The sequence below is a fragment of the Eleutherodactylus coqui genome, chromosome 4 (assembly GCF_035609145.1).
Source record: "Eleutherodactylus coqui strain aEleCoq1 chromosome 4, aEleCoq1.hap1, whole genome shotgun sequence".
Classification (NCBI taxonomy): domain Eukaryota; kingdom Metazoa; phylum Chordata; class Amphibia; order Anura; family Eleutherodactylidae; genus Eleutherodactylus; species Eleutherodactylus coqui.
The window spans coordinates 273,556,257-273,576,338 of NC_089840.1; the positions used below are offsets into that span (position 1 = coordinate 273,556,257).

Sequence of the window (20,082 nt, forward strand, 5' to 3'; positions counted from 1 at the left end):
ACATAAAAGTTTTAAAAAAAAGCTAAAGTCTCACCCGCCATCACGGATCTGAACCATGAGGGGAGGTGAAATTACTTACCTAAGGCCCCTGACAATGTTTCCCAATGGGATTCTTATCTGCGGATCTCTCCCAGCTTCGGCGCATGCGCTCATCGTCAAAAGGACGGACGCAAGCACAGAACCTAGGGAGGGCCTGGGAGATTTTAAATCTCATTGCTCCTGGCTACTAAATGTAGCCGAGAGCCTGGAGCAGAGACCGTGGGCTGAAGTAAGTGGTCTCCGGTCACGTGATCGTCATTATCCAATAGATAATCGCGATCACGTAAAAGTTAAAAAACAGTTAAAGTTTAATGTTCCTTTCGGTTTGGGCTTTTTTGTGCATACAGTCATAAGATTAGGGCCACAATGGGTATGTATCTGAACACGGGACAAATGGGGGTATGAAATCATAGAATTGTAGAGTTGGAAGGGACCTCCAGGGTCATCGGGTCCAACCCCCTGCTCAGTGCAGGATTCACTAAATCATCCCAGACAGATATTTGTCCAGCCTTTGTTCGAAGACTCCCATTGAAGGAGAACTCCCCACCTCCTGTGGTAACCTGTTCCACTCATTGATCACCTTCACTCTCAAAATGTCTTTTCTATTATCTAACAATAATAGCCGATAGCCTGGAGCAGTGACCGTGGGCCGCAGTGAGTAGTATCTAGTGGATAATGATGATCACGTAAAAGTTAAAAAACAGCTGAAGTTTTATGTTCATTTCGGTTTGGGCCCCGTTGTGCCTACGGTCATAACATTAGGGCCACAATGGGTAGGTTTCTGAACACGGGACAAACAGGGGTATGAAATCATAGAATGAAGGAGTTGGAAGGGACCTCCAGGGTCATCGGGTCCAACCCCCCTGCTCAGTGCAGGATTCACTAAATCATCCCAGACAGATATTTGTCCAGCCTTTGTTTGAACAATTCTATTGAAGGAGAACTCCCCATCTCCCGTGGTAACCTGTTCCACTCATTCATCACCTTCAGGCCACCTGCAGATGAGCGGGTTGGATCCCTCGGCGAGGATTCTCGCCGCGGGACCCGACCCGAACGCCTGCAGGGACGGGGGCGTACTCGCGCGCCTGGCGGCCCCAGCTCTTTCATGCGCCGGCTGCCGGCGCAGACCAGAGCCGGCGGCCAGGTGAGTGACGTTTCTGTGCAGGGCTCTGCAGAAATAGGCCGTCTGCATAGGATTGCATTTATTAACGCAATCCTATGCAGGCTTTCAGTGGCGGAAATCCCGCCGCGGGATTTCCGCCCGTGTGCAGGCGCCCTTACTCTCAAAATGTCTTTTCTATTATCTAACAATAATAGCCGATAGCCTGGAGCAGTGACCGTGGGCCGCAGTGAGTAGCATCTAGTGGATAATGACGATCACGTAAAAGTTAAAAAACAGCTGAAGTTTTATGTTCATTTCAGTCTGTGCCTACGGTCATAAGATTAGGGCCACAATGGGCATGTTTCTGAAATCCAAAAAAACAAAAATAGTAATTTTTCCTTCTCCTTTGCTTAGATTTATCCAAAAACTGTGGGGTCAAAATTCTCCTGACACCCCTCAATGAATACACTGAGATGCAAGTGAGCAAGGGGGCCTAAAATGCCTTCAAGCAAAATGTCTGATCTGAAAGCCACCGGCTGCTCCTTTCGGTTTGGGCCCCGTTGTACATACGGACAGAAGATTAGGGCGACAATGGGTATGTTTCTGAACACAGGACAAACGGGAGTATGCATTTTGAGGTGTAAATCCTCATTTTCATGTCCACTATAGAAAAAAATCCTGTGTTAAAAATTACAAATTTACAAAAATATGAAATTTTATTTTTTCTACTCTAAATTGCATTAATTCCTGAAAAGAAACTGTGGGGTCAAAATACTCCTGACCCCCCCCTCAGTGAATACACTAAGGGGTGTAGTTTATAAAATGGGGTTATCTATAGTTCTGACACCTATGAGCCTTTGCAATCTTGACTTGGTGCAGGAAAACAAAGTGTTCCTCAAAATGTTGATAATTAATGTTAAATTTGTACGTCTCCTACATGGTTAAAAAAAATGAAAGTTTTTCAAACGTGCATCCAGAATAAAGTGAACAGATGGAAATATATATCTGAGCAAAAATTTCTACACTGTGTTTGCACATATTTGAGGTATACAGGCAGATAGGAACTATTAGGGGTTGATCCAGGGAACAGTCTGATTGCCATTAGGGAGTCGGGAAGGAATTTTTTCCCCAAAAGGGCTAATTGGTTTCTGGCCTTGGGGTTTTTTGCCTTCCTCTGGATCAACACAGGAGGATAGACAGGCTGGACTAGATGGACATTGTCTTCATTCGGCCTTACATACTATGTTAATATGCAGTTGAAAATGTGAAAAAATGATAGTATTTTCCCAATTTTGGTGCTCTTAGTAAATACACACAAGTTCTATCGGTCTATTTTCACCACCTAAATGAAGTACAACATGTGGCGAAAGATCAATGTCAGAATCACTGGGATATGCAAAACCTTTATGGAGTTATTCTGTTAAAGGGACACATGTCAGATTTCTAAAATGTGGCCTGGTCATTAAGGCGCAAACAGGCTGGCTCACTAAGGGGTTAATCTCATGCTTTCACACAAGAGCCATAGCTGTTCAGTGAATGAAGGCAGAGCGTGCCAAAGATCTTCTGTGGCCACTCGCCTGCATCACTGTGAACAGGTCATTAATAGATGAACCACTGCCTGTTTACTTGGGCTGTTTGTCATCAGGTTGTTATGCCTGGACAAAATGATACACAAATGAATTCCCATTTATCGTCCAATCGTTGGCCGTCTTTACACTGAATGACCGTCGTTCAGCTTCACATCTACCAACAACTGACTGAAGGATCAGGCCGCCTTCACACTGCAGGAAACACTGCAGAGATTCAGCAGCATTCACAGTACGAGGTAAGGCCGCCTGCAGACGGGATTTCCGCCGCTGGAAGCCTGCATGGGATAGCGTTAACATACGCAATTCTATGCAGACGACCGCGCAAAATCTCGTGCGGCAAACAAATCGCGGCACGCTCTATTTCTGTACGGGGCTTGCAGAGCCCCGCACAGATATGTCACTCACCCGCCGCTGGCTGTCCGGGGGCCGCGGGTGAGTACGCGCTGCTCTCTGCAGGCGCTCGGGTCAGGTCCCGCAGTGAGAATTCTCGCTGCCAGATCCGGCCGTCTGCAGGCGGTCTAAGTGAATGAGCATTGACAAATCTCCTTTATATGTAGCTGAATTTTTCTGCTGCGAATGCGCAAATGTTGTGGAGATGGAGCGGGTTTTCACCATAAAGATCAATGGAGTTCATAACAAAGTGCAGCCAAATCCGCAAATACACTTTGCGCAGGAGACGGAGGAGTGCGGCCTCGTGCGTCGGGGGCGGAGGAGCGTGGCCTCGTGCGTCGGGGGCGGAGGAGCGCGGCCTCGTGCGTCGGGGGCGGAGGAGCGCGGCCTCGTGCGTCGGGGGCGGAGGAGCGCGGCCTCGTGCGTCGGGGGCGGAGGAGCGCGGCCTCGTGCGTCGGGGGCGGAGGAGCGCAGACGCGTGCGTCGGGGACGTATGCATTTATTCCCAGTCATGTTACAGGCCTGCCAATAGGGGGCGCTGCAGAGGCCTTGTACCATCTCCTATGTACATCCCAGACGCCCCAGAGGAGCGTTACATGGCCACTAATCTCCTGCACCTCCCTGGGGTCTCCACAAAGGGAAGCTGTGACCGCACATACCTCCACCTGCAGCCAGACAGGAGCCGTGGGGTTGTTCTGTGCTTACAGGACCTGTGATGATGTCACCGTCATGTGATCAGTGTGTGGGAGGAGACAAGGGGTCACATGACCAGGTCTCTCCGCTCAGTGGATGCAGGACTCTGCTGTGTGACCTGCAGTTTATGTGTCCCATCAGGATGTATTCAGGGAGTGGATGGAGCAGAGCCGAGTGTGTGCGGGACGGAGGAGAAGAGCCGAGCGTGTGCGAGAGGGAGGAGCAGAGCCGAGCGTGTAATGTACATGTGAGGCACCATATATGTGTGTAATGTACAATGGAGGGGCTATATATATATATACACACACACACACTTATATTAAAAATGTGTGTGTGTGTAATGTACATGGGGCCCTATATATGTGTGTATTTGTTGGGTGCTATATATAATAATAATAATAATCTTTATTTGTATAGCGCCAACATATTCCGCAGCGCTTACATAGACGGGGGGGATACAGAAAGACAAAAGTACAAACATTACAGAACCACGGTTACATAGTAATCAATTGATGGAAACAGTAGGGGTGAGGGTCCTGCTCCAATGAGCTTACATACTACAAGTAATGGGGGGATACAGAAGGTAAAGGGGCTGGAGATGTGCACGGTATGGCGAGGTGGAGAGTTGGGGGTGATATACACATAGACAATGGTCAGACATTTAGCCGTGTGACGGCAGAATCGGTATGACTGCAGGAGCGGTTTATGATGGCTAGCAGGGATTGCAGTCAGTAGGTCAGGGAGCATGTTATCAGGCAGAGTACAGAGGGGTTTGTTTAGGGTATGCGGTATGCCTCCCTGAAGAGGTGCGTTTTTAGAGCACGTCTGACGTTCTGCGAGTCCTGGATTGCCCGGGTAGCCTTTGGTAGTGCGTTCCAGAGGACCGGTGCTGCTCTGCAGAAGTCTTGGAGGCGGGAATGAGAAGTTCGAATTAAAGGGGTGCTTAGTCTGGTTTCGTTAGCAGAGCGGAGAGCCCAGACTGGGTGATGGATTGAGATGAGGGAGGCAATATGGGGGGGGCGCTGCGCTGTGGAGGGCTTTGTGGATGAAGGTAGCGAGTTTAAATTGAATTCTGTATTTGACAGGCAGCCAGTACAGTGACTGGCACAGGGCAGAGGCGTCCGAGTAGCGGCTGGACAGGAAGATGAGCCTGGCTGCCGCATTCAGGATGGATTGGAGAGGGTAGAGTCTGGTACAGGGGAGGCCGATCAGCAACGAGTTGCAATAATCGAGCCGGGAGTGGATGAGGGCAACAGTAAGCGTTTTTAGCGTGTCCACAGTGAGAAAAGAGCGGATTCTTGCGATGTTCTTGAGGTGCGGCTGACATGTTTGGGCGAGAGATTGGATGTAGGGGGTAAATGAGAGATCAGAATCAAATATGACTCCAAGGCAGCGGGCATGTTGTCTAGGAGTTATGGTGGCGCCACACACTGAGATGGAGATGTCAGGATGAGGTCGGTTAGTGGAGGGTGGAAATACCAGCAGGTCAGTTTTAGAGAGGTTTAGTTTTAGGTAGAGAGAGGACATAGTGTTAGAGACAGCGGACAGACAGTGATGTTTTGGAGGAAAGGTGCAGAGAGGTCATGGGAAGAGGTGTATAGCTGGGTGTCATCAGCATACAGGTGGTATTGGAGGCCAAATCTCCTGATGGTTTGTCCAATAGGGGCTGTGTAGATAGAGAAAAGAAGGGGGCCGAGGACAGAGCCCTGGGGGACCCCAACAGCAAGGGGAAGAGGAGGGGAGGTAGAGCCAGCAAAGGAGACACTGAAAGAGCGGTCAGATAGGTAGGAAGAGAACCAGGAGAGGGCAGTATCCATTAGGCCAATGGAGCGTAGCATACTGAGGAGGAGTTTGTGGTCAACAGTGTCAAATACTGCGGAGAGGTCGAGGAGGATCAGTAGGGAGTAATCGCCCCTCGATTTGGCTGTCAGTAGGTCATTGGATACCCTTGTAAGGGCAGTTTCTGTCGAGTGTTGAGGTCGAAAGCCAGACTGTAGGGGGTCTAGGAGAGAGTTCTCTGATAGCTTACAAGGCGGGAGTAAACCAGCCGTTCTAGTAGTTTGGAGATGAAGGGGAGGTTTGAGATGGGTCGGTAGTTGGCAGCATCAGTCGCGTCCAGAGTCGGCTTCTTTAGCAGTGGGGATATGATGGCGTGTTTGAAAGAAGAGGGAAAGATGCCAGAGGTCAGAGAGAGGTTGAATATAGTGGTGAGATGGGAGATGACCACTGGGGAGAAGGAACGGAGGAGGTGTGAGGGGAGGGGGTCGCTAGCGCAGGTGGTGGGGCGAGCAGAGAAGAGCAATTTGGAGACTTCTTCCTCTGTCGCTGGTCTGAGTACAGACAGTGAGCAGGAGCTAGATGCAGTGCTGACAAGACTAGGGTCGGGGCTAGTCTGGGGTTGGGCAGTTATTTCCTGACTGATGTCATCAATTTTCTTTTTGAAGTAAGCAGCTAACTCTACAGCACTGAGATCTGTCACAGGGGACTGCGGTTTAGGGCTGAGAAGGGAGTGAAAAGTATCAAAGAGCCGTTTAGGGTTGTGGGATAGTGAGGAGAGTAGAGAGGTGAAATAGACTTGTTTGGCATGGTGGAGGGTGAGGTTGTAGGTTCTGAGCATGAATTTGTAGTGGAGGAAGTCTGCGGACGTTTGCGATTTCCTCCACAGCCATTCAGCACTTCTAGAGCACTGCCGGATAAAGCGCGTTTGAGGCGTGAGCCAGGGTTGCCGTGGTCTACAATATATGTGTGTGTGTGTGTGTGTGTGTGTGTGTGTGTGTGTGTGTGTGTAATGTACATGGGGGTGGTATATATATATATGTGTGTGTGTGTAATGTACATGTGGGGTGCTATATATATGTGTGTAATGTACATGTGGGGCGCTATATATATGTGTAATGTACATGTGGGGCGCTATATATATGTGTAATGTACATGTGGGGTGCTATATATATGTGTGTAATGTACATGTGGGGCGCTATATATATGTGTAATGTACATGTGGGGCGCTATATATATATGAGTGTGTAATGTACATGTGTGGCGCTATATATATGTGTGTGTGTAATGTACATGTGGGGTGCTATATATATGTGTAATGTACATGTGGGGTGCTATATATATGTGTGTGTAATGTACATGTGGAGTGCTATATATATCTGTGTGTGTAATCTACATGTGGGGTGCTATATATACACTACCGTTCAAAAGTTTGGGGTCACATTGAAATGTCCTTATTTTTGAAGGAAAAGCACTGTACTTTTCAATGAAGATAACTTTAAACTAGTCCTAACTTTAAACAAATGCACTCTATACATTGCTAATGTGGTAAATGACTATTCTAGCTGCAAATGCCTGGTTTTTTGTGCAAAATCTACAAAGGTGAATAGAGGCCCATTTCCAGCAACTATCACTCCAGTGTTCTAATGGTACAATGTGTTTGCTCATTGGCTCAGAAGGCTAATTGATGATTAGAAAACCCTTGTGCAATCATGTTCACACATCTGAAAACAGTCTAGCTCGTTACAGAAGCTACAAAACTGACCTTCCTGTGAGCAGATTGAGTTTCTGGAGCATCACATTTGTGGGGTCAATTAAACGCTCAAAATGGCCAGAAAAAGAGAACTTTCATCTGAAACTCGACAGTCTATTCTTGTTCTTAGAAATGAAGGCTATTCCATGCGAGAAATTGCTAAGAAATTGAAGATTTCCTACAACGGTGTGTACTACTCCCTTCAGAGGACAGCACAAACAGGCTCTAACCAGAGTAGAAAAAGAAGTGGGAGGCCGCGTTGCACAACTAAGCAAGAAGATAAGCACATTAGAGTCTCTAGTTTGAGAAACAGACGCCTCACAGGTACCCAACTGGCATCTTCATTAAATAGTACCCGCAAAACACCAGTGTCAACATCTACAGTGAAGAGGCGGCTGCCGGATTTTGGGCTTCAGGGCAGAGTGGCAAAGAAAAAGCCATATCTGAGACTGGCCAATAAAAGAAAAAGATTAAGATGGGCAAAAGAACACAGACATTGGACAGAGGAAGACTGGAAAAAAGTGTTGTGGAGGGAAGAATCCAAGTTTGAGGTGTTTGGATCACAAAGAAGAACGTTTGTGAGACGCAGAACAAATGAAAAGATGCTGGAAGAATGCCTGACGCCATCTGTTAAGCATGGTGGAGGTAATGTGATGGTCTGGGGTTGCTTTGGTGCTGGTAAGGTGGGAGATTTGTACAGGGTAAAAGGGATTCTGAATAAGGAAAGCTATCACTCCATTTTGCAATGCCATGCCATACCCAATGGACAGCGCTTGATTGGAACCAATTTCATCCTACAACAGGACAATGACCCTAAACACACCTCCAAATTGTGCAAGAACTATTTACAGCAGAAGCAGGAAGCTGGTATTCTATCGGTAATGGAGTGTCCAGCGCAGTCACCAGATCTGAACCCCATTGAGCTGTTGTGGGAGCAGCTTGACCGTATGGTACGCCAGAAGTGCCCATCCAACCAATCCAACTTGTGGGAGATGCTTCTAGAAGCGTGGGGTGCAATTTCTCAAGCTTACCTCAACAAATTAACAGCTAGAATGTCAAAGGTGTGCAATGCTGTAATTGCTGCAAAAGGAGGATTCTTTGACGAAAGCAAAGTTTGATGTAAAAACAATGTTATTTCAAATACAAATCATTATTTCTAACCTTGTCAATGTCTTGACTCTATTTTCTATTCATTTCACAACGCATGGTGGTGAATAAGTGTGACTTTTCATGGAAAACACAAAATTGTTTGGGTGACCCCAAACTTTTGAACGGTAGTGTATGTGTAATGTACATGGGGGGCGCATTGAATCTCTCATGGAATTTTATTAATTCCTGTTCGGTGTGGGTCCAGATGATCATGATGTCATCAATGTAGCGGAAGTAGGCCAATGGTTTGCTGGGGCAGGAGGCCAGAAAGTCACCCTCCAGCTTTGCATATTGTGATGCCATTTTACTGCCCATGGCAGTTTCGGTGAGTTGCAGGAATATCTTTTTGCCAAAGGAGAAAGAATTGTGTGTGAGGATAAATCTTGTGAGTTGTAGCACTGCGTCAGAGGCGACCCCACTGGCCTCAAGGTGTGCCTTGCAGACAGTCCATCTTCGTGTGGGATTTGGGAATACAAGGATTCCACATCCATAGTGGCCAGGATGGCGCTATTGGGGACCTACGGTTGACAGTTTGTTCAGTAGGTTCGTGGTGTCTTGCAAGTAGATGGTTGTGTTTCTCTTTCAATCTTTCAATGTGTTTCCTGTTGATGGTAGAACTGCAGAGCCCAGCTGACTTGGGCGCAATGCACACCTCGCCCAGGACAGATGCAAGACTGTATCTACATCAGACAAATGGGAAATTCAATGCTGCAGTAAAACCCCTATTCAACAAAGGAAAACACAAATTAAGAGGAACAGCTGACCCTGCTACTAACTGGGAAAGATCCCTACCTAACAGCAGATTGACAGCTAGGAAAAGTGCAAATCTGCTGAACGCCTCTCGGCCAACTACCTAACCCTGACAGTAGGCAAGAAATAATTCCAAACCACAGTATGAATAACCAAGAGAAAGGGAAATAAACATAGATGAGCGAGTATACTCGTTAAAGGAAATTGCCTTTAGCGAGTATCTCCCCCACTCGAGACTGCAGGTTTGGGTGCCGGCAGCGGGCAGGGAGCTGCGGGGGAGAGCGGGGCGGAATGGAGGGGAGATCTCTCTCTCCCCCCCCCCCCCCCGCTCCCTCCTGCTGACAGCCGCTACTCACCACTCCCCCATGCCGGCACCCGAACCTGCAGTCTCGAGCGGGGGAGATACTCGCTAAAGGCAATGTTCGCTCGAGCAATTGCCTTTAGCGAGTATACTCGCTCATCTCTAGAAATAAACTGCAACTTAACTGAAAGATGCACAGCAAACTCCAGGAGGATCTGGACACCGCTCCAACCACCACGACCAACTGAACTGAAAGCAGGACTTATGTAGACATCCAACAACAACTGACAACCACCAAAACATTTACCTAGAATACCAACACACACAAGCAGATGGAATAGCTAAAGTATGTATGAGGTACTGGTTCCTATTTAAGCTGCTTAATAGACTTAAGCTCACAAGTCCATGAAAAGTGTCCTCATTGTCTCAGGAGTCCCTATTCTAACTAGACAACTTAATCCCAGGAGTCCTGCCTACAAGCGGGTTGATTATCTCAAAAGGAAAGGCCCCACGCTGGAACTTAGATGCCTGTCTCACTATAGGTGCTACACAGCATATATGCTGAATAGGACACAGTTCACACACAGTCAAATAGACAAGGGACATACACCTTGAACAGGGAGCAGATCACACCAAGAGTCTGGTCACCTACACAGACACATATGTTGCTGTTCACACCAACAACAGAGAATCGTATCCAGAACCTAATGCAAGTAAGCAACAACATGGCAGACCATGCATAACTCCGAAAACCAAGGTTCATAGAGGGAATGAGGTAGAATAGCAATAGGAATAAGTGACCAGCACCCTCTAGAAAGAGAGGCTGGTATTTATATGCAGCAGGTGGTTGGTGATTGGCTGGTTGGAGAACTTCACACCAAGCAAGAAAATTCATCCCACAACTGTGGAAGTGTACTTCTGAAAACCTATAGAACTGAATGTCCCAGGAGCACAACTTGACACCAGCTGATTCTTGTATAGGTTCACACCACATACAGCATCTGCTGACTATCACATGGTGTGAGGAGTGAGGAGAATCTTCCAGAGAAAAGATTAGTATTTTAACAATGGCATTTGCAGCAGTAAAGGGACTGTGAGTTGCCTACATTTGGAGGAGCACTGGACCCTCCTCGGCTCCAGATTGTAACTGCAAGGTATGAGTGCTATGGGGTCTTATTGAAGGATGAACTCAATCAGTTTCTTTACACTTTGAAGACTTTTTAAGCTCGGTAGAGTTCCTACATCACAATGTCATTGATAACAGAAGTTGGTTGCTGAAGTTATGCTGCTACAATGGTCCCGGCCCAGAATTTGTACCTTCTAGACTGAGTTCTTCTTCTTTTAAAGAGGTTGTGCTACAGCTACATCTCGGGTATGACTGATGGCTCTTCCTGATGAGGACCAGTGGAAATATCATACCTGTATATTGTGATACACATAACTGCAGTGAAGAGATGGATGGAGGGGAGACTCTGCAGTCTGTCTCAGTGCTGTAAGATGTTTGATGATCTCCAATGAAATTATCTTTTTGAAAACCAGAAAGTGTCCCAACTAGTTCCACAAAGTCCGGGATCCTTGGTGTAGTTCTCTCCTCACTATTTCTACACATAACCCCTATCAGCTCCCTCTCATCTCCAGAGGTCTGAGGTGATAGCTTACCATTTATAGAACACAAGCATGTAAGGTTTTACACATTTATTAGTGATTGGTTACAAGTTTTGAGACTTAATTCTATACACTAATGTAAAATATTCTATACAGATGGTTGGTGTATAGATGTGCTATCTGGGTTCTGGTTGATTTTTAGATAAGACATTATATGGCAGTTGAATATATTTTCTAATCATCTTGTAATACATGTGACTTCACTTTGACTTTTAATGTTGATTTTTTTTTCTTAAGTTATTTGATGTTTAACAAGATGAGATTTGTGAGCGCTGCATTTGCCAAATTCAAACCATTAAAATGGTCTTTCCTAGGTAAGTGTTTTCATAGTCTCTCCTGTGTGAATTCTCTGATGTGCAGCAAGATGCGATATCAGGCTAAAACATTTCTCGTATTCTGAACATGAAAATGGCTTCTTCCCTACATGAATTTTCTCATGTTTAATTAGAAAACATTTTTCTGTGAAACATTTCCCACATTCCAAACATGACAATGGCTTTTCCCCCCATCTGAAATCTCTGATGTTTAAAGAATGTTTATTTCTTCTTAAACATTTTCCACAATCAGAACATGATTAAGGCTTTACACCTGTGTGAATTTTCTCATGCATAATGAGAGCTGCTTTCTTGTTAAAACATTTCCCACATTCATAACATGAATATGGCTTTTCTCCTGTGTGAATTCTCTGATGTAAATCTAGATGTGATTTATGATTAAACCATTTCCCACATTGAGAACATGAATATGGCTTCTCCCCTGTGTGAACTCTCTGGTGTAACAAAAGATGTGCTTTTCGGTTAAAACGTTTCCCACATTCAGAGCATAAATATGGCTTCTCTCCTGTGTGAATTCTCTGATGTGTAACAAGATCTGATTTATAGTTAAATCGTGTCTCACATTCAGAACATGAATATGGCTTCTCTCCTGTGTGAATTCTCTGATGTACAGCAAGATGGGGTTTCTGCTTAAAACATTTCCCGCATTCAGAACATAAATATGACTTCTCCCCTGTGTGAACTCTCTGGTGTAATAAAAGATGTGCATTGCGGTTGAAACTTTTCCCACATTCAGAACAGGAATATGGTTTCTCCCCTGTGTGAATTCTCTGATGTAACAGAAGATATGCTTTCCGGTTAAAACGTTTCCCACAATCAGAACATAAATATGGCTTCTCTCCTGTGTGACTTAATTGATGTCTAACGAGAACTCCTTTATTGGTAAATTGTTTCTCACATTCAGAACATGAATATGGTTTCTCCCCTGTGTGAATTCTCTGATGTACAGCAAGATGTGATTTCTGCTTAAAACATTTCCCACATTCAGAACATGAGTATGGCCTCTCCCCTGTGTGAACTCTTTGATGATCAACATCTGTTCTGTACATTTTATTTTGTTTAACATTCTGTAATGAATCAGAAGAGGGAACCTGTTTTGAAGGATCAGAGAATACATTTTTGCAGTGAAGGGTTGAGGGTATATTTGGTATAACAGCAGGCTCTTCATATGCATATTGTATGATATCAGGATCCTCCACTTTACAATCTGTTGATATCAGATGTCCCTCTGAGCTCCTGGTGTCGTCATCTGCCAAAAATAACATGGATTTTAATATTTTTGAATTTTACATTACAATTATACTGATCGATTATTGCATTTGTATATAACATGTTCATATAAATTGTAAAGCTTATATTAAATTTCAAATGTAAAAAGGGTTTTCCTATTGACAGGAACCACAATAATTTGTAGAGCACCTAATCTACTGACAACCATCCTAATAGACCAATTATTTTAGCAAATAAGCTTATTTTTTGTGTTTTTCATCTCTAAATTGTATTTAGTACATACAGCTGGAGCTCTCAGCTGCTGATCTTATCCTCGGCTCAAACAACTATAAGGTTACAAAGCACAGGAGCTTTTAGAAGAAAGTATCACACATTATTCAGGTTTCTTGGGAGAGTAGGAACACCTCCAGTTTTCATTCTATGGCCACAGGACAAACAGTATAGGAATCACAGAGAAGTGCAATGTGTTTTAGAAGGTTTATAAACAGATTCACTCAGAGACAATGTAATAAAAACCCTACCTCTTGTGGATAAGGCCCGAGATGGCGCTAATCCAATGTGTCTGTTGTCGGTAGATGCGGAGAAGGCCTTTGATAGGGTTCACTGGGAGTTTCTGGAGGCAACCCTCAAGCAGATAGGGTTGGGTCCTAAATTTTTGTCTAGAACTCTTGCTCTGTACACTTGACCCACGGCCAGGGTTAGGATAAATGGCACACTCTCCTCCCCCTTACACATCAGGAATGGTACCAGGCAGGGCTGCCCCCTGTCCCCCCTGTTGTACGTCTTAGTGATGGAGCATCTAGCGACGGCAATCAGAAATAACCCGAACATCAGTGGACTGACAGTGGGAGGGACCCAGTATAAAGCGGCCTTATATGCTGATGATGTACTGCTATACATTACACAACCACGAATTACTCTGCCCTCCTTGATTGAAGAATTTGAAAAATTTGGTCACCTATCCAACTTTAAAATTAACTACAGCAAAACTGAAGCTCTAAATATATCCTTGGGCCCAGAAACAAAAAAACATAACAGCACACTTTCCCTTTAACCCCTTGAGTGGCACGCCAGGAAATTTTCCGGGACGAGCTCCACTGCTCATAGCAACATAGCCCGGAAGATTTCCGGGCTATGTATCACTATAGGAGCTGCAGAGCACAATGCCACAAGCTGTGACAGTGTGCTCTGCCTGCACAGACCCACAGAGAACAAAGCAAGGGCTTTGAAAAACCAGCAGAAGATATTGCCGATATGTCGGCAATCTCCTGCTTTGTTTACAGGATGCCATAGAGACCATCTGCTTGTCAGAAGCAAGCCGATGGTCTCTGTGGCAGGGAGAGCTGGTTGTTAGCTGTCAGAGGACAGCTAGGTACTAGCTCTTACAGCAGAGATCAGAGAGAACCTCTGGTCTCTGCTGTGTTAACCCCTTACATGCTGCAGTCTATGTGACTGCAGCATGTAAAGGGCTGTCACTGCAGCATGTAAAGGGCTGTCACCATCGGACCCCCAGAATGTGATCAGGGGTCCTGATGGGTCCCTGTGGAAGTCCCCTAAAGGGACAAAAAAAAAAATTTTTTTTAAAAAGTTTAAAAATTATAAAAAAAATAATAAAAACACTTGTCTCCCTTTACTTTGTAAAAAAATCAAAAATACAAATCACACATGTGGTATCCATGCGTCGTAATGACCCAGAGAAGGAAGTTAATGCATTATTTAACCCCTTAATGACATGGCCCCTTTTTTTCTTTTTTCCCCATTTCTTTTTTTCCTCCCCCCTGTTTAAAAAAATCACAACTTGTCCCGCAAAAAACAAGCCCTTATATGGCCATGTCAATGGAAAAATGAAAAAGTTATGGCTCTTGAGACGCAACTGCAAAATTAGTTGAAATTCAATGATTAGACCATTTTAAAAAACCTGCCCTGGTGGGCACGACAGGGTGGTAGGAATCCCGCCACTCAAGGGGTTAAATGGCAACAAGAGGCTATAAAATACTTAGGAATACACATTCCATCGAACTACTCTAAACTATTCTCCATGAACTACTGGACCGCACTCTAAAAGACCTCTCCGCCTATTCCACCAGAGTCTTGTCATGGTTTGGGAGGATACATACCATTAAAATGGATGTCCTACCCCGATTCTTATACATTTTTCAAACCATCCCACTTACGGTACCCCAAACGTTTTTTAACAAACTGAAGTCGGCACTGATCAGATTCGTTTGGGGTGGACAGAGACCACGAGTTAGCATGTGCACGTTATCGTACCCCATATTGAAAGGAGGAACTGGTTTACCCGACTTTAAAAACTACCACACGGCGGCGATTCTTACGCACCTGCTAGATTGGCACTATCACATCAACAACAAACAATGGATAGCATTGGAGCAAACAGATTATACAGTTCCCCTGAGGCTACTCCCATGGGTGAAAAAAGAAGACAGGGCCCAATCTGTAGGTTCAAACTACTTCCTGAGGGGTACAGTTAGAACATGGGACGTACAAATACGTCAACAGATACTGTCCAGAGAAAATAGCCCTTTGACGCCATTATTTAATAACCCAGCTTTCCCACCAGGGAGGGAGCGAGAAGGCTTTTTGGGTTGGGAGAATCAGGAGGACACCAGGGTCCAGCAGGTCCTAGGAGGGTAACCAATCTCTTCTCTGCAGGAACTCAAACACCGATTCGGAGATATCCGCATCTCCTGGCTCGAGTATTTTCAGTTACGTTCCTTCCTTACACCTTGGGAGGGAAGCGACACCCCGGGTGCGGAATTGACACCCTTCGAGAGCTTGTTTGAGTTGTGGTCCCCTCTGAAACACGTATTATTGCAAATATATGGCCTCCTGATGCAAGAGATTAGTCGCACTAGTCCGGGTTTCAAGTGGGCTTGGGAACAGGAGCTAGAGGAGGAAATCACGCAGAGTGACTGGCAAAAATCATTTATCTTCAAACACAAGTTGACCAGGGCATGCGCTGCCCAGGAGAAAGGGTACAAGGTGTTGGCTAGATGGTACAGATACCCGACGCGACTACACGTGACATTCCCCTCGGTGTCGGACATGTGTTGGCGCTGTGGGACTGATAGAGGCACTCTACTACATATTTGGTGGGGTTGCGATAAATTGCGGCCCTTCTGGAACAGGGTGTTTGCCACCTACAACTCAATGTGCAGGAAATCTATTAGCAATACTCCGCCGATAGCTCTCCTATCCATTCTGCCGGGCTCCATTAGTGCACAAAAGGGAGATCTGCTCCGCTTCTGTATTGCAGCAGCCAGAGCAGTCATCCCTCGCCACTGGCGAACCACACAAGTTCCCTCAATGAGGAAATGGCAGCGAGAAATGTCATACCTTAACCATATGGAGGAGTTATGTGCGGAGCACTCTCGAGAGCCCGAAAAACAAAAGGAAAAATATAGAAAAACCTGGCAGCCCTGGATTATGTTCGAATCTTCAGCAGAGTTTACAAGTCTGTTTTACTAGACTCACTCACAAGCCTTGAAGGGGACACAGGCCCCTTGGAGTTAGGGACTGAAAAAGGTGCCCCCCTTTACCTTAATTATACCCCCCCCTTTTTTTTTTGGTTTTGTCTGTGTATATGTGTGTAGTATGTTATTGTCGAAGTGTCTTGTTTTTCTGACATATCTGTTTAACTCATTCAGATTGCTTCCATATCTTTTCTCTTTTTTCCTTCTTCTCTCTTCCTGCTTCTCTCCTTACAATTTATATAATGGAAATCCCGTTCATTAGAACACTTACTATGACGTAGACCCCATCCCTATGTTCAGTCAGTACGCGGTGATATAGTAAAAGAATAGTTGATTGGGGGGAGGTGGCCTGGGGACCAATCAAGGGCTAGACGAATTGACTGTTATCTTAGTGTTCACAAGAAGACGTGCCTAATTGTTATACGATGTGAACAGAAGGCCCTGCGAGATCTCAACGACTCCATGCGGAAGTGTTGAACCTTGACATAATGATCTAACCTCTTTAGATCCAGAACAGGTCGTACAGTGCCATCCTCCTTGGGTAACATGAAGAGATTGGAATAAAAACCCCTAATCTGTTCTGAGGGGGAAACAGGGACAATTGTGTGTATATCACATAATCTAAAGCGTTGGCCTTTGAAAGATGAACTCAGAATTCTGGAACTGAAGCCGTTTGAAAACTATGTCATAGCTAGAAGAGATGATCTCCTGAACCCAGATGTCTGAGAAATTAGCGAGTTAGGTCTCCCTGAATAAGGAAAGTCGTCCGCCCACTCTGGATGCCTTGGTTGGAGACTGCCACACACACGGAAGATTCAGTAGAGGCAGACTTGGAGTATAGTTATTGGAGACACCAGGTCAGAAGCGGGTTGTAAGGAAGCTTGGAAAGATTTTTTGCTATCCAATGTCCGGAGGCTGGAGCGACAAAAGGAACAAAACTGAGGCCTCTACTTCAGTGCAGAATCATGCACGGCTGGCTTTATTTTGTGGTAGATGAGAAATCTTACCACCAGAAGCTTACAAAATAATCTCGGCTAGTCACTAACTGGCAATGAAAATCAGTGCCACCTGGTATAAGGACCCAAGAGAAGGAGTCCTCCAGCATTCCCATAGGCTGTAGCCACAAGATACACAGCTTCCTCTCCAGCAGAAACATCACAGCTGTTTCCCAGGCTGTAAGGAGGAAAGCAAAGGAGGAGAAAATTGAACTGTTTCCAGTAGGGAAGCCTTCAAGCCACCCAGGGGTTTGCCATGTCAAGGAGCATTTGGTAGGAGGCTCAGAATAGACAGAGAGGTCCTGGTGAGGAGATAGGAGTGGAGTTAAGAAAGGTGGTTGTAGCACCAGTGGTGGTGGTAGGGGGGGGGGGGGAGAAGAAGAAAGGGGAAGGAAGAGAGGGGGGGGGGGGGAAAGAGTACTTACCTCAGTGGAGAGAATATTCATGTAATCACCAAACACCGTAGAGCTCTAGGACTTCCTACTGTACTAACCAGCCTTGAGTAGCAGTGCTACAAAAGGGGGGCCCAATATAGCTGACGAGTCAGGTCTTCTGAGGGTTGAGCCAGCAACAAAAGGGTTAATGCCAGTCTGTTTGCTATCATCAATGGGGTAACCGGGAGAATCCTGAGCCAGTCCTGTAATCCCAGATCCGGAAGGATAACAACTGAATACCGGTGAATGAAGAAGTCTGCTTTCTATGGACACTAAGCTAAAACTGATTAGCTGGCTTCTGCCAGAGGGCATAGCTGGTAGGAGGAGATAACACTTTTTTTGCTTAGTGCCCGCCTCCTAGTGGCAGTAGCTATACCCACGGTCTTCAGCTGTGTCTGCCAATGCAATGATCGATAAAAAAAGATTTTTTTATTATGATTATAAGAATATAAAATAAAAAAATATAATTGTTATTACTACATCCATAAAGGTCTTCTTAGGTCTCCCTCAGAAAAAAAAACCAATATGCAATGGAAGAATTGCATTTATTTTGGTCACTCCAAGAAAAACATTGAATGAAAAGCTATCAAAAAGTTATGTTCCTCATAATGGTACCAATACAAACTACAGGTCACCTCACAAAAAGCGAGCCCTCACACAGTCCAGTGAATGAGAAAATGAAAAAAAAATAATGCGGGTAAAATATAGCATTAAAAGGATACGATTTTTTCTTAAAATAGGTATTTATTTTTTAAACATTCCTACATATAAAAGAACTGTATAAATTGGCATCACTGTACTCGTACTGACCCTCAGAATAAATAAAACAACATGTCATTTTTACTGCACCATGAAAACTGTAGAAATGACCCATCAACACCCCCAACTGGAGCTGCTGTGGTGTTTTTCCAATTCACCCACAGAGATTTTTAGAAGTTTAATAATACATTATACGGCACATTACATGATGTAGATATGTTCCCCAAAAAATAAAGTAGGAGTACGGGAACTACAGCATGTGTCCTGAATGCAGGCGCATCAATGACCCTTGGTCATAAAAGGGTTAATCAATACTAAACACCATACAGCCCCAAACCAGAAAAACTCCTTAGTCACAGTATATGCGTATCTCCTGTGGACAACCCTTTATAACAAGAACATGACAGTGGAGTCACCCCACATCATACAATCACAGATCCGTGGGCGGCCCATGTACCAGCAATATAGTAAGATACCTGCATACACAAATAATACCGTCCGGCAGGAGATTAATAAGACAACTAAAAAAATCAAGAAGTCGTGCGTTTCTTCACCCAAAATGTTTTCCGATACGTTAAATAACAATTTTCAAATTAAAGAATATATAAATTGTAATATCCGATGTGCGGTCTGTATGATCACATGTGATATCTGTAAGTTATCCTATGTGGGATGTACGTGTAGAAAACAGAAAAGTAGAATATTAGAACACTTGCAGGACACCGTGAGGCACAATGGATCTTCCATCTGTAAACACGGTGCCTATAGGGTTAAACCTTAGAAAGGAAATAATGTTATCAATTGTATTAGTATGCACACGACGTTTTGATGTGTTTGTAGTTGTCTTATTAATCTCCTGCCGGACGGTATTATTTGTGTATGCAGGTATTTTACTATATTGCTGGTACATGGGCCGCCCACGGATCTGTGATTGTATGATGTGGGGGGAATCCATGGTCAGAAATGGTTGTTCATACACTATGACTAAAGACTGAGTGTTGGTCCGAAACGTGTCACAGGGGGCGCAATCTTTTTTCAATTTGTGACTTTTTTAATATGGATAAAAAAACCGCTATCTGGAGTCTCCATGTGCGGGACTGATAGCTTTACACTAAATGTGATTGAAATGTTCCCTTAATTTGTTTGAGTAGCGTATAATAAAAAAATTCTTTACATTTTCTTTGGCTGAATATGGGAATATAAAGCTGAAAACCCCGACAACACAGACTCTTCCCTACATGTAGTCTCACCTGGGGGGTCATCTGTAGGGTCCTCCTCCTTACACGGCTGATCCCTCCTCACATGTGTCTCTGTAGCATCAATAGGGATCAGATCTTCATCCGGATTCACAAGCTGGGAAACAAATATTGTAAAAGTCATCACACAGTTGGAGAAGTCGTGTGGGAGGTTTTATATGGCCAGAAAAGGTCATTAATTAGTATGAGGAGCCGGAATGACATGACAGCAGTAGTGATCTGGGCCAAATAGCTGCAGGTCTCCTGTATAACTCCAACCTGTTGCTTCTTTATTCCAACCAGAAGTCTCCAGAACCAGAAAATAGTAATAAGATGTGGAGATCTAATGTCTGCGGTCGGCTGTAATCCTGCCATCTCCAGCTTTCTCATTAC

The 20,082-nt window shown here is 44.8% G+C and overlaps 1 protein-coding gene across 1 annotated transcript in view; it reads right to left on the minus strand.

Annotated features, from left to right (window-relative positions):
- The window catches only part of LOC136626704 (uncharacterized), a 244,542-nt gene that overhangs the window by 118,822 nt on the left and 105,638 nt on the right, over positions 1 to 20,082 (minus strand). Inside the window, 3 exon segments of the mRNA XM_066601717.1 lie at positions 11,566 to 11,723; positions 11,784 to 12,791; positions 19,705 to 19,807. Coding sequence (XP_066457814.1) covers positions 11,566 to 11,723; positions 11,784 to 12,791; positions 19,705 to 19,807 — 1,269 coding nt within the window.